Source organism: Lactuca virosa, chromosome 3 (assembly GCF_052849685.1).
Source record: "Lactuca virosa cultivar CGN04683 chromosome 3, Lactuca_virosa_CGN04683_v6, whole genome shotgun sequence".
Classification (NCBI taxonomy): Eukaryota; Viridiplantae; Streptophyta; class Magnoliopsida; order Asterales; family Asteraceae; genus Lactuca; species Lactuca virosa.
In genome coordinates, this window is record NC_136428.1 from 261997567 (window position 1) to 262012626 (window position 15060).

At 31.8% G+C, this 15060-nt stretch overlaps 2 protein-coding genes across 5 annotated transcripts; both read left to right on the plus strand.

Annotated features, from left to right (window-relative positions):
* Positions 1 to 2990: 2990 nt before the first annotated feature.
* Positions 2991 to 11877, plus strand: LOC145167166 (serine/threonine-protein kinase BLUS1-like). 4 transcript variants are annotated; one of them, XM_079086266.1, is made up of 21 exons: positions 2991 to 3235; positions 3927 to 4373; positions 4942 to 5196; positions 5308 to 5432; positions 5496 to 5540; positions 5932 to 6013; positions 6278 to 6346; positions 6421 to 6591; positions 7071 to 7136; positions 7540 to 7608; positions 7697 to 7840; positions 7922 to 7995; positions 8515 to 8709; positions 9489 to 9586; positions 9679 to 9752; positions 9972 to 10085; positions 10192 to 10234; positions 10338 to 10384; positions 10857 to 10921; positions 11001 to 11052; positions 11661 to 11877. In XM_079086266.1, exons 2-21 carry the CDS (start codon positions 4209 to 4211, stop codon positions 11709 to 11711), a joined length of 2004 nt encoding a protein of 667 aa, XP_078942392.1. In that variant the 5' UTR covers positions 2991 to 3235; positions 3927 to 4208; the 3' UTR covers positions 11712 to 11877. The 4 variants fall into 4 exon arrangements, 2 of the variants coding, with proteins under 2 accessions (XP_078942392.1, XP_078942393.1); XM_079086267.1 differs by having other exon boundaries at positions 2992 to 3235; positions 10860 to 10921; XR_013740972.1 differs by lacking the exons at positions 9972 to 10085; positions 10192 to 10234.
* A 1561-nt stretch (positions 11878 to 13438) lies between these two features.
* LOC145162935 (uncharacterized) lies at positions 13439 to 14634 on the plus strand. The gene is made up of 2 exons (XM_079081907.1): positions 13439 to 13566; positions 13644 to 14634. Exons 1-2 carry the CDS (start codon positions 13509 to 13511, stop codon positions 14411 to 14413), a joined length of 828 nt encoding a protein of 275 aa, XP_078938033.1. The 5' UTR covers positions 13439 to 13508; the 3' UTR covers positions 14414 to 14634.
* Positions 14635 to 15060: the final 426 nt, after the last annotated feature.

Genomic DNA, 15060 nt, shown 5'->3' on the forward strand with positions numbered 1-15060 from the left:
TTATTCGGTTTTCCGGATTGAAGCACAAAGTTTATGCCACATGTTAAGAGGGAGTTTTGACACGAAAAATTCCGAATAGAGCACGTTCTCTTTCCTTGAAGGTTTTATAATCAAATTTCGATTATAAAAAGGGGGAGAAATTTATATGGAAATTCGAACTTGAATTTTTCATATTACGCGGATTTGAAGACCGAAGTGACCTTGAATTTTTGAAGTTTACGAAATGATGTGATTAGAGATTCGAAAGTGATTTCGGTTCAAAATGGGTTTGGATTTATTGAAGATTTTTGGGGTGTGTTTTTATGCTCAACTTTTGGGTGATTAAATGGAATTTGGGATGCTCTTAATCATTCGTTGATGCTCGGTTTGTATGGTCTCACATCCTAGAGCCCAAATTAAAGAATCATGGAAGAATTGAAGATTTGAGATTCATTTCGACACGTGTCACCCTTGAGGCTCGGATCGCGTAGTTGCTCGATTTTGGAAGATTTGAAGTGGGTCATCCATTCCTAACTTTGAGGGGGAGAATGTTGGGGTGCAAAGTTATCCATGTATGACTTTGTAATGTGTTGAATTTTTTAAGACCCACTTGCATGTGGTGCATTAGCCTTTTGACATGAGATGGAGAGTGAGAGAGAGACATGTAAATACCTCTATATAAGGTAGGTTTATTCCACATGTAGAGGTGTGCTTGAGAGGTGTAAAAGTTGAGTGTGTAAGTGTGTGTTATTTATGTAGATTTAGATTTAGATCCTTTTTTGTAACACCATACATATTCAATACATCTCTTAAACACCCAAATCACCATGTTCATTGTGTATTCTTTAATTCCGCATGCCAAACCATGTTCATAAGTCACTACAGTATTAACTTATTTCAACATGGTTTTTAATATATACATATATATAACTTATATAAGCATGGTTTTTAATATATATATATATATATATATATATATATATATATATATATATATATATATAACATGCTCTCATGGCTAATGGTGATTTAATGTAACAAGGTTACAATGTGGTTTTCACTTATACATGATACATCTTTTGACTTGGTTTGGCTCCAAGTTTGCTAGTTGTCACACCTGAAACAAGAAACTGAAACTCTAAGCCAAAGCTTAGTGAGTTCCCCCAAAGCACCACCACACAAACATATAACTAAACAGATATCGGGTCCACAACCTGCTGGATGGAATGCACCCACCCATAACCTTTCGGTTGGTTTGCCCAATACATACCGGGTCCACAACCTCTTGGTTGGATTACCCCTAGCCTACAACCTCACAGTTGGAATGCCTTGGTCTGTTGACTGAAAACACAAAGCAGTACAGTCTCAACCCTACCATAACATATCAACATATACATAAAAAATAACATATATCCAACAATAAATGATCATATAACCAGTCAATAGACAAACAGGCGGATCTACAGATCACTACCGCATAGCAACATCATATATACCAGAACACAGATCTAACAAATCACTACAACATAACAACATCATCTATACCAGGATACATAAACTAATGGGCCGACATTGGTGCTTTCGACCCACAAGAACAGTGAGGAAAAATCACTTCTTAATACAAACAAATAACTGAATAGGTATTTGCTCCGAATATCAGCTCTACCCGTCACCTTCCAGAGATGTAGGAGGGTGCAAAACTTTCAGATCCAAGGATGTTCCAAGCTTCCAAGTTGTTCTCTTTTCCTTCTTCTTCCTCTATAAACACCAAAACACACACACACCGATGACTCAAGAATGCAAAAAAATGAATTAGGGTTTCAAAGGGGTCGAAATGGGGCTGGAGGCTGATGAAAGGAAGAAGACTTGGGGGTTAAGGATGTTAAATAGGGTCCAAACCCTAAAAATTAGGGTTTGCACCCTGGTCACTTCCAAAAATTACAAAAATGCCACTAAGGGCCAAAATGCAGTTAATTCTCATATCAAGGGTTAAAAGTGGAAATACCTCAATATCAAGATGTTACAAAATATAAATAAATTTAATCAATAATTATGTTTGATTTTGGGTCTAAGAATACCAATATATAGTTGGATAATTCTAGAATTGTGATTGCAATCATTTTTAAAATCTATGATTTCGACCCTATTGCTTGGGGTATCACGAAATCTGATTTGGGATAATCTAAACAATTTATAAGTCAGGCAACTTCCAAATCCGAAACACAAAAAATTACCTTGCTGTTTTGCGTTTATGGTGAGACAGATGAAAGCATATTATTAATTTCGGGTATCAAAATTATTCACCATTTTCTGGAACATTCATCTTCCTTTATACAGGGAAGGCGACGATTAAAAGTTTGTTACATACAAAATGGCGCCAAAACAAGTGGTTAGAAGCGTGGTTATAAGACATAATCGATTCTTACATCACAATGATGCCAGAACCTGTTTTTGGTGGGAAGTGCATGTCCATACTCTTTTTTGTAATAGAATTTCGTTTAGGTTCCGGGGTGCTACCCCTTAATCCTGTCCGCTGACCGGTCTTTGGAACCAGTGCTAGGCGCTTTGCACTTAGATCCCGACAAAAGCGCTGTCCCTTGGAACCTGGTACCTAGAGGCGTTGCCCCCAGACCCCCATATTCTCGAGTTCACATTTATCATTTCGAGTGTGCACCCCGTACCTTCTGTCTCGGTGGATAAATAGAACTCAACATATCTCAAAATTAATAATAACTACACTATATACTAAAATGTTGATAACACTAAAATTACCAACAAGTTATAGTATATATATATATATATATATATATATATATATATATATATATATATATATATATATATATATATAATTTTATTTCCGAATAAATAAAAAAAACACATCTTCTTGATGAAATAAAAATCATCGCAATAAAAGAATCATGAAAAATACTATACTCCATTCTTTTCGTGGCATGATTTTTCATTTCATCATATTTAAAAAAAATAAAATGATTTATCAATTTCGATACTATTATTTGTTTTGTTTTGACGGTGAAGGTTCGATCTGAAACAAGTCGCATACGATAGCTGTTCTGTACGATTCTCCATTTAGTTTGTACACATCGGCAAGCTATGGCGGATTAGCCGAAGGCTTATCTGTTCCTCTTACGACGCCGTTTCCTTTTCCAAATTTCTTTTACATTTTCCTTCCGTCTTCTTCAATTAGTTCTTCCTCGACCAGTTTTCGAGCTTTTCTTTTTCTACGAAACCCTAGGTCCGTACTTCTTATCAATTCTCCACGTGTTGTTGTGCTTTGTTTTGATTTCTTACTTAATTCAAATTATTTTTTATTGATTTTCAAAATTTGATGTCTGAATGACTGAATTATGTGAGAGACTGCGTTCTTTTGGTTTGTACTAATGTTCATGTATTTTGAGTTAATTAGTCGTAATCAGAATCAGTTTGTGAAACTGGAACTGTAAAGATCATGTTTTTCGAAGTGATTTTGATGTTCTTGTCGGTAATTTGGGAAATCGCGCAGTCTTGGTTGACTCATGTTGACATTAGTCAATGATCACTCAATGCACAAAAGAAATGTAGCTTGAATTGTGCTCAGGAACCTGATCCGTTCGACATTGTAGATTTATCATATTGAGTTTTAATATTTTGAAGTTCACATTAGCAGATTGTTCTACATAAGTTTTTAATAGACGAATTATACTTCTTTGGTCATGGATTTGTAAGAAATTGGCACTTATAATGATTTGTACATTGTGAAAAATTGGGATTTTTGATTATGTTTGAGAATTGAGATAGTGATAGGATGATAATGTTGCTTTGAAACAAGTTTTTCTTTGATAATGTAGCCGAAATAACTTTTAATTAGTATCATAGTAATGATAATGTACTGCATCTTTTCATTATTTTATTGAATCTTGATGGTGTTTCTCTTTCTAATATTACAGGATTGGGTTCATCAAGTTTTTCTTTTAGAACACCAAATTGCTACATATTATACACTAGACAACTTCTCATCCCAACAATTTACCCATTCAAGCAATTATCAGTTCATAGATTGTTAAGTCTATTTAGATCATTGTTTGATAATAGCTTTATAGCTGGAGTTAAAAAGTATACCCAATAGGAACAACAATGTTACCATGTTGGAATGAGTTGACCTAGCACCTAAATGCGTTTAGGGCTTCTTTTGGCAACAACAGTTTTATGTTTATGATTTGGAGAAAAACATGGAAGTACCAAAGGAGAGGTTTCCTGTGAATGCTGAGGATTACAAGGTATATGAAGAAGTTGGTGAAGGAGTCAGTGCCTCTGTGTACAGGGCGCTCTGTGTTCCCTTGAACAAGATAGTTGCAATCAAGGTTCTTGATTTGGAGAAGTGTAATAATGACCTGGTATGTTGTCTTTTTTTTCCTACCCAAGTAAATTTTTTTAATGAGTGCTGTATACAAGGTTATCGAAATAGTGAAATGATACAACTACCATCAATGGCACCATTGTAATTGCCTTTGCCACATCAACATTGTATGGGTGTGCCATAGTTATGGGTATATATTGTTGAACACAACTTTTTTTTATGGGAAACAACAACACTTTTTCTTAAGACCACCCAAGAAAAAACTACAATACCAAGAGGTTAGGGACTTACACTATAAGACTACTTTAAGACTTTTTTGAGGACACCCTTTTAGAGACTACTACAATTTGCTTTTTTGGATACAAAACTTCAGTGAGGGTGGAGGGTATTTGACAACACATTTATCCTCTGTTCGGCTCTTCTAACATAACTAGATATTGTTACACATTTCTAGATTTCCCAAACACTTCTACATTTTATTATGAAGCTTCTAGACGAGCTTCTACTAATAGTAGGTTACTTAAACCTCTTTATAATTGGGATTTTAGACTCTGTTGGGCTAGTGATGATCTTTTAACATATATTTATATTTTCAATTAAAACAGGATGGCATACGTCGTGAGGTACAGACCATGAGCCTGATCGATCATCCAAATTTGTTACGGGCATACTGTTCTTTCACAACCGGCCACAACCTTTGGGTTGTTATGCCATATATGGCTGGCGGGTCATGTCTTCACATAATGAAAACTTCTTTTCCAGAAGGTTTTGAAGAGCCTGTCATTGCTACATTGCTTCGAGAAGTCCTTAAAGCATTAGTCTATCTTCATGCACATGGACACATTCACAGAGACGTGAAGGTATTGACACTTGATTCCAGAACAATTTATAAAATTCAATGATAGTCTCATAGTCATTAGTCATATGCATTTGATTACTACTTATTAATCTCGGTTAGTTTATTTCTTCAGGCAGGGAATATATTAGTTGATTTTAATGGCTCCATAAAGTTAGCTGACTTTGGAGTATCTGCATGCATGTTTGACACTGGGGATAGGCAACGTGTTAGAAACACCTTTGTGGGAACTCCTTGTTGGTATGTTTCACTTTTACCCCTTCAACTTTTCCCTTTTTTTTATATTTGTCATTTCTTTTGTAGGATGGCACCGGAGGTCATGCAACAATTACATGGGTATGACTTTAAGTAAGTGGTGATTCGTATGTAATTTACTATTCTACTATATTTCTTTTAGCAAATCATTTAGCTTTTTAGACCTATTTATTTATAGGGCAAAATGAAGAAAAACAAAACTATTTATCTACTGGCATTCAGAAAAACCCTTATATTTTGTTTATATACAGAAAAACCCTTACAGTTTCATATTTACCCTAATATCCGTTTTTTTTTTTTTAAAAAAAAAAACGGACATTGGGGTTACTGTGAAAGGTAACTGAAAAATGTAAGGGTTTTTCTGTATATAAATAAACTGTAAGGGTTTTTCCGAATGCTGGTAGATAAATGATGGTGTTTTTCTGTATTTTTTTTGCCCTTATTTATAATCTAAAATCCAAATAATCACATTGTGTATAAACAGAGCAGACATCTGGTCATTTGGAATCACAGCACTCGAACTTGCTCATGGCCATGCACCATTTTCAAAGTATCCTCCAATGAAAGTAATTAATTCATATCTTTTTTTTACTTCTATTTTCAGTTATAAAATTAGGTAGTGTTTGTTATGATGGAATCAAAGAAGGAATGGAATGAAACAATCCATTCCCGAAGGAATGTGATTCCTTCAATTTTGTTAAATTTCATCCTTAGATAAAAAAGGAAAAAAAATATTTCAATACAAGTATACATCACACTTTACTTATGTAAATTTTGATGACACAAACTTTTTTTGAATTATTGCTTCTAAATTTGTCTCATTTCCTCAGGTTTTGCTTATGACTCTACAAAATGCTCCACCAGGTCTTGATTATGAAAGGGACAAAAAGTTTTCAAAGGTTTGTTCAACTTCCAACATCCAATATCCAAATATATAAAATCTTATTATGCTAAGTTTTATAACAATTTGCAGTCTTTTAAAGAAATGGTTGCTGCATGCTTAGTGAAAGATCCAAAAAAACGTCCTTCATCTGAAAAGCTTTTAAAGCATCCTTTCTTTAAACAAGCAAGAACACCTGATTACCTTCAACGTACTATACTTGATGGTCTTCCTCCTCTAGGAGATCGTTTTAGGATGCTAAAGGTGTTTTTCTTTTCAAAATTATTGTTTTTTTTTAGAGTAAATTACACGAATGGTCCCTATGGTTTGGGGTAATTTGCACGTTTGGTACCTAACTTATTTTTTTAACTCGGAAGGTCCCTACAGTTTGTTTTTGTTGCGCGCTTGGTCCTTGTCTTACCTAAAAAGACTAGTTTACCCTTGATTTTTTAATTTATTTAAGTAAACACAACCCCAACCCTACTTCAACCTCACGTTATCTTACCTTACCTACCTCATCTTATTTAAATAAATTAAAAAATCAAGGGTAAAATAGTCTTTTTAGGTAATACAGGGACCAAGTGCGCAACAAAAACAAACTGTAGGGACCTTCCGAGTTAAAAAAATAAGTTAGGGACCAAACGTGCAAATTATCCCAAACCATAGGGACCATTCGCGTAATTTACTCTTTTTTTTTAAAATTTAGTTTTGTAAGTTTTTTTTGACATGTTTGTTGTTTTCAGGCAAAAGAAGCTGATCTTCTTCTACAGAATAGTGAATTAAATGGAAATAAAGATCATTTATCACAGGTGACATGGCTTTTTCATATAAGATTATGTTTATTGGCAAACTGTATGACTTCACTTTTTATTAAAATAACTATTTTCTCTCTCATCCTAATCTTTTTTTTTTAGCAACCCAATCCAGCACAAACTTGTATTGAAAAGTTATTATCATTAGTTAGTTTTTATTCCATGTAAGATAATTAAAGAATTTCATTACAAAACAAATTGAGGTATTCTTTTTTAAATATAAAAACAAACTAAAAGAAGTAGAAAATTACGAATTTTCGGATTGTACATGAAAATATGCCAATGTTGGTCTCTATTATGGAGAAAAAAAAGTACGAATCTTGTTTTTTTTTTTTTTAAATTTTTTTTTTTTTTGTTTTATTTGTGACAACTAAACATAGTCTATTTTGGTAACATGCAGCAAGAGTATATTCGAGGAATAAGTGCTTGGAATTTTAATTTGGAGGACTTGAAGAATCAAGCTGCACTTGTACACAATACTCAAATAATAATTTATCATTTTTTTTTTAAATAACATGCTTAATGTTTCTTGTAATTTTTGCTTTTTTTGAGGACAGATTCACGACTATGATGAAAATTCAAATGCAAATGATCCGAATTCAAGTTCAAAGCAAGAAAATGGATTCAATGATGTTGGATTACAATCAGAAAGGCCATTATCCCCTGAGATAATAATACCTAATCATTCAGATGATGTTGAGGTATATCATGAGATAATACCTAATCAACAAAATTGAATTTATTTTGAGATATATTTGAAATCAAACTTTTTTAATTTGTAGGATGAAATTGATGAAGTTCCTAATTTGGAGGATTCATTTGCATCATTTCCTATGAAGCCTCTTCAAGCACTCAAGTAAGATCATATTTAGCATATCTGAATTTCAGTTTCATTAATTTGTTTATTATAGCATTTTATTTTCATATCTATCTATTATCATATTATACTTTGAAGTTTGAAAAATCTATCGAATTATACAAATGTCATATTGTCATATCCAAATATAAAGCAATTTTCATTCATATAATGGCTTAGACTTTTCAAATTACAATGTTCTCATAAGAAAAAATTTGGGCTATGTTTGGGATGCTACAACTAGCTTATAAGCTAAGCTTTTTAAAAAGCTACTCAGACTTTTTTGGGATTTTATAAAATTCTCCCAAATATACCCTTTATCAATTACGAAAAAACTCAATCTTCTACATGCCCTTTTATGTCATTTTACATAGCTTATCAACTAGTTTTACCAAACATCATTTTTTATCATCTAGCACATAGCCTTAAAAAATACATTGCTTTAATTGAAAATAAACTGGTAATTATTAGGCATAAAATTTTGTTTTGTTTCTTATAATTTATAATATTTATATGCAGGGGATGTTTTGATATTGATGAAGATAGTGCAGTAGATGAAAATTTATTAGATACTGAAGAAAATGGAATTGAGAATCAAGATTTGAAAAAATCCTTACAACAACAAATTATTATTGGTCCAAAAAAACATTCAAGTGGTTCACTTCTACCTGATAATGTCTTCTCTTCTAAGAAGTTAATTGGCGACTTTGAGAGGTAAAAATAATTAATATATAGACAAATTTACATAAATGGTCCCTGTGGTTGGCGAAAAACACCACTACAAGTCCTTATAATTTTTTTTTTAAACATGTGGTTTTGAAATCTTGCACTGGAGTTCTTATGGTTAACACGGTTATAAAATAAGGGTTAATTGCTTGTGAAATGACCAACTTACCCTTCTTATTTTTTTTGAAATGATTTACAATTAAAAAAAAATAAGTCAATCAAACCCACCAGAGACATTTCTAATACCAGTATTATTATTATTATTATTATTATTATTATTATTATTATTATTATTATTACCTCTGGTAACAATATATTTGGTTATATTCATGGTGAAAAGATTTGTATTTTGTGTTCCTTTATTTGTAGGGTTAATCTCAAAAAAGACCTTATATTTTGTGTTTTTTCCGGATTAAACCTCAAATTTATTTTTTGCCTGAAAAAGACCTTGTATTTTTTTCATTTTTTCCGAAAACCCCCTCAACCTTCTAAATGCTTCCAAATAAACCCTCATCTTTTTTAGTTTTTCTCAAAAAAACCCTCCCATTTTACATTTGGAAAAAAATGACTAATAGGGTCAGATCGGAAAAAATTAAAAATTACAAGGTCTTTTTCAAGCAAAAAATAAATTTGAGGTTTAATCTTAGATAAAACACAAAATACAAGTGTTTTTTTTTTTTTTTTTTTTTTTTTGAGATTAACCCTTATTTGTAACTTTTATTTAAATAAATTTTTGGATAGTAATTTATTTCCTGAATAATATGAAGAGAATCTACACAACTGGGATTTCGAGTTGAGCGCAGTTATAGTGGTCCATTACAAAGTCGTCAAAAGAATAACACAGCCAACTCTTTTATTACAAAAGGTACAAAAAAAAAAAAATCCTATTTTTAAATTGTATTAATTAGTTAATTTTTTATTTTCTAATTTTCAAATTTCCGGTTTTTAATAATATAGAGGATGCATCAGAGGAAGCTGTGGTGCAGCGAAAGGGACGTTTTAAGGTCACATCAGCAGATCTCAGTCTCAAGGTATGCAATTACTTATTTATTTTTATAAGACCAAATTCTATAAAAAAACCACAGTTTTTATAGTGATTTTTATAGAATATAAAGTTTTATATAGTGTTTTTAAAAAATTTGACATTTTTCTCCCATTTCTTAGATGCATGCCAAATGCAGTATAACCTGTTATTGTTATTGTTATTGTTATTGTTATTGTGTAATCATTGCTTTTGTTTTGTACTTGAGGCTCCTGTTAATAATTCAAATTTAAGTGGAATTACTAGTCCACCCGCATCAAGTATAACTACTTCACTTCTTCCATCTTTGCAAAGCATTTTGCAACATAACGCATTGCAAAGGGTATGTATGTAATATATGCACCTCATCATCTTCAATTCCATCTAATAACTTTTTCCAATTTCCTTTTTTTTTTTTTAATTAAATAAAACTGCTTTTGGTTATTCAGGAAGAATTATATAAATTAATCAAGTTTGTGGAGCAAGTTTCTGGTATTTGTTGGTTTCCCAATATCAAATTATATTCTATGTTTGTGCTTCTAACATTTGAACCCGACTCCTTTTATTTATTTATTTTTTAAATCTTTGTATTAAGGCAATTCCATGGAGTATGTGGATGTGGGACCCAATGAATCATCACAGGTAATAGGCCTTTTGTCTTTAGGGTCTGTATATATATATATATATATATATATATATATATATATATATATATATATATATATATATATAATGGAATGGGAACCGAAACCCTAATGGAATAAGTCATTACATTACATAAACATGTAAGGTTGGCCTCTAGGAATAATATGAATTTTCATAAGATTTTTTTTATTCTATACGTAAATCCAAGGAATACCATACCTTAACCTATAGTTAATTAACTATTATTTTACAAAAATTAAAAAATAAACGTAACAAACACATTAAAACCGAAATAAGTTACAATAGGAATATATAACTCCCCGTGGCTATGGAGTTGAAACTAACCCTTCAGGAATGCTCAATTCCGGTTTTCTTCATTCCAACGGAATGATCCATTCCATTCCATTCCATTCCTTCAGCTGAATCTGTTGAATATTTACTACATGTTTTGATTTTGAATATCTATTAGCAGACACCTCTTGCTTCTCCAAGGGAGAAAGAATTACAGTCTCAAGTGATCCAATTACAACAAAGGTATGAAAACCCGATTTACTATTCTCAAGTTTGCATTTTTATATATATAAAATAATCTGAAAATTACTTTAAATTTCAGAAATGGGATTCTGGCTGAGCAATTGCAAAGACAGAAGATGAAAAATGCACAGGTATCTCCATTTTTTTACCAATAATAACAATATACTTTATTTTCTTACTCATAATAGCAACACCTTTATATTCTTTATACCCATAATAGTATTAATATTATTACATATTGCTATTATCGATAAAAAAATGTAAGTATGCTGTTATTATGGAATGCATATTACTATATACTAACAATTGTCCCCCTAGATTAATAATTACACTTTCGGTCCCTGTAGTTTCAAATTTCAATAAGCACAGATTTAGCCCATGTAGTTTTCCATTTCAATAATTACATTTCGCAACCTTATAATTTGCACTAATTACAGTTTTGGTCCCTGTAGTTTGGTAATCTAAGATAGTTATAGTTTTAGTCCCTGTAGTTTTAAATTTATAGATTTGGCCCCTATAGTTTTTAGTTTCAATAATAACAATTTCAGCCCCTGTAGTTTATAATTATCATTAGTTACAATTTTAGTCCCTGTAATCCAGGGCGTCCCCACTATTTACTATCAGTGCTACAACTGTAAAAATATAGTTACGTTATTATCATAGGTAAAAAATAACGTATGTTGCCTATATTAGTAATTGTGATATCATGTTTTTTATTTTTTATTTTTTATTTTGGTAGTTGGAAATGAAACTTAGTGATTTGATGAAGAAAGAAAACATCCAAGAATGATTCATGATGACAATAATGATGATTTTTACATGTTTCGATGCATTCATGTGTCACTTTTTTGACACATGCCGAGTGGTAATTTTATCTTGTAAAAGTGTAAAATATTTGTGAATATAAACTTTACTATTGTTGTAATCATGTTACTTTAAATATTGAAATTCTTTTAGTTTTGGTGTTATAGAACTACCCGTACCATTTATAATCTTATTTGAAGTATACATTTTAAATTTGATATATGAATCTTATCAAGATGATTTGTTTACCAATGAGATATATGAGTTTATTACCACTTCACACTTTTAAATATGTGAGATGATAAAGTTGATATACAACCTTTAAGGGGCAAAAATACATTTACTAAAAACTAGAAATTAGCCTGTGTGTAGGGAGCAAGCCTACAAATATACAAAATTCATGTGGCCAAAGTGTGAAAACAGAAAAAAAAAAAAATAATGGAGACGGATATGGCATATATTGTGTGAGGAGTAATCTGCAAATTTTGTATTAGGTACGGATTATTTTTGTATCTTTTTTAAACACATGGACTATTTCTGCAAAAAAAAAATACATAAGGAGCTTTCCTGTAAATTATAGGGATAATTTTTGTAATTTATTTTCTACAAAATTTGCCAACATATCCAAATGTTAAACATAGGAACTTTTTGTAAAAAAAACCAAACAGGAACCTTTTTGATAAATTATAAAATTATAGTGACTAAATATGCTAATATTGAAGTTTTTTTGGAACAAATCTTAATTATAAAAGCTTTACTATTCATAAGCCATTTGTATTTAATACTAGTTTATAACCCGTGAGATCCACGGTTACAAAAGTAATTAAACTTTTATAATTAAAACTAAAAATTATTAATTAATTATTTTAAATAAATTACTAATTAAGAGATATTTTTTAGTTATATAAAATTATAATCGGTGATTTAAATAAATATGTGACCTTATAATCTGTATTAATTTTATTTTAATTTTAATTTTAATGTAATTAATTTAATGTAATTAAAGTGGAAATTTAAAATTTGAAATGGAGAATCAATAGGTTGACAAGTGACATGATAGGGTGACACATGATAAAAGGAAAATAAACATATTCTTTTATTAGAATAGAAAGATATAGTATAATAATATAATAGGGAATCCAGTGATTTACTTAACTATTCGAAATATATTGTTAGATTTGTTTTTCAGTTATTTTGATTTTTTTGTTTTCTGTTTAACTACTGCAATGATTTTTTTTTTCAAAAAATACACTACATAAACTTTGAATTTTATAAAAATCACTATAGTTTGATTATTATTATTATTTTTTCGATTTAACCATCTGCTCATTTTCACAACAATTAGAAACAATTAGAAGATGAATGTTCACTTCTCTCTAATTTGAAAAATCATATGATTTCATCACATAGTCAACAAAGACTAATTTTGAACAAATTACTGAAATAGTCCCTGTGGTTTGGCTAAAGTTGCACGTTTGGTCCCTATGTTTTGTTTTGCACTCGGACCATCCCCACGTTTTCTTTTTATTACCCGCCTGGTCCCTGGGTCCGTTAGTCGTCAATTCCAAACGTTAAGTCCCTCACGTGCTTCGCACATGAGGGGTATTTTCGTCATTTTATACATGGCGCCTAAATGCAATGCCAATCGTTTCTTCATTCCGATCATTTTACGATCACCTCCCTCTCACACACACACTCTCTCTCTCTCACTTAATCTGTAACTCATCAAAATCGAGTAGAAACCCTAACTCCTCAAAATTTTGCAAGAATCATCGAAGCAACAATGGTGGGTTGGAGGATTAGAGCAAACATGGAAGAAATAGACGTTGAAAACCATTACGGTAACCCCTTAATTTCAAAAGTTAAATTTATCACTTACAAATTTCAAGCTAATAAGTTGAAGCTTTCTCTTTTACAGCTGGTCATCCAACTATCTTCTCCATCAGATTATTCTATGGTGGAGAGTTTACGAAGTTTCCTGGAAGGAGGTACGTCAAGGGCAAAGAAAGATACGTTGATCTATTGGACATTGATGAGTTTTGTGTGCACGATATTGATGAGATGATGGAGACCCTAGGCTGTGTTGAGGAGGGTAAGTTGCTTTATTACCACTTCAAAAGACCCTTTTCAGATTTGGACTTTGGGTTGTTTGCATTGGCTAGTGACAGTGACATTAACCATTTGGGTACATACGTGGGTCAACATAAACTGATTGAAGTTTATGTTGAACATGGTAAAACAATGTTGCATACATATACAATGTCATCTACCCCTAGTAAAGTTAGGATAGAAGAAATCGTTGATCAACCTTCGTGTAGTAGAAGGCTTTTTTTGGAATGGAAGGAAACTGAAACAGGGGATTGTATTGGATCAAGTAAACCAAATGTTGTGCCAACAAAAGAAACTGAAAGTGCCCAAATTGATGCCCAATGTGAAACACAAGGTATATGTGATGAATTTGATGAATTTCTAAATGAAGAAACTGGAGGGATTACTCATGAAAGTGACAATAGAGATGATGCTGATGATAGTGGTGATAGTGGTGATAGTGATGATAGTGAGTTCTTAGTAGACTTAGATAACCTCCTAGATGAACTTGAGATAGACATGAATGAGTTTTTGTTAAATATTGATGAAGATATAGAGTGGGTGGGTGATCTTGGAGGGTCAAATGTCAAGGAAACATAAACAAGGGAAATTGATGATATTGAGGTTGTAAACAATGAGGTATTCTTATATGAGTCATCATCTGATGAAGGTGGGAGCAACAAGAGAAGACATGTTGTGGAACTGTGCAAGTACAACAACAATACAAGAATTCAACCATGCTATGGAAGAGTTAAGAAAGCTAAACAATGACTGCTACGAATGGGTTAAAGCTATTCCACCTCAACATTGGTCTAGGGCACACTTCACAGGTTTGTTTTATTTTGTTGGGTTAATTGTTACCAAATGATTCACTTTCTTACATAATTTTTTATTTATATTGTAGGGAGGGCTCATTGTGATGGGCTTCTGAATAACTTGTGTGAGACCATAAATAATCAAATTAAGAAAGCACGCGACCAACCAATTATCACATGCCTTGAGTACATTAGAGAGTACCTTATGTTAAGGATTGTTAGTGTCCAAAAGGTAATTGATAAGGCTGTTGGACCATTAACTCCAACTGCAACAAGTGTGCTTGAAAAAAACAAATCTGATGCAACTCAATGTGTGGGTAAGTTCTGTGGGAATGGAAAATATCAGGTGAGTGGTCCATGGATGGACCAATGTGTGGTAGACATGGCTCAGCACACATGTTCTTGTAGAAAATGGGAACTCACTGGTATACC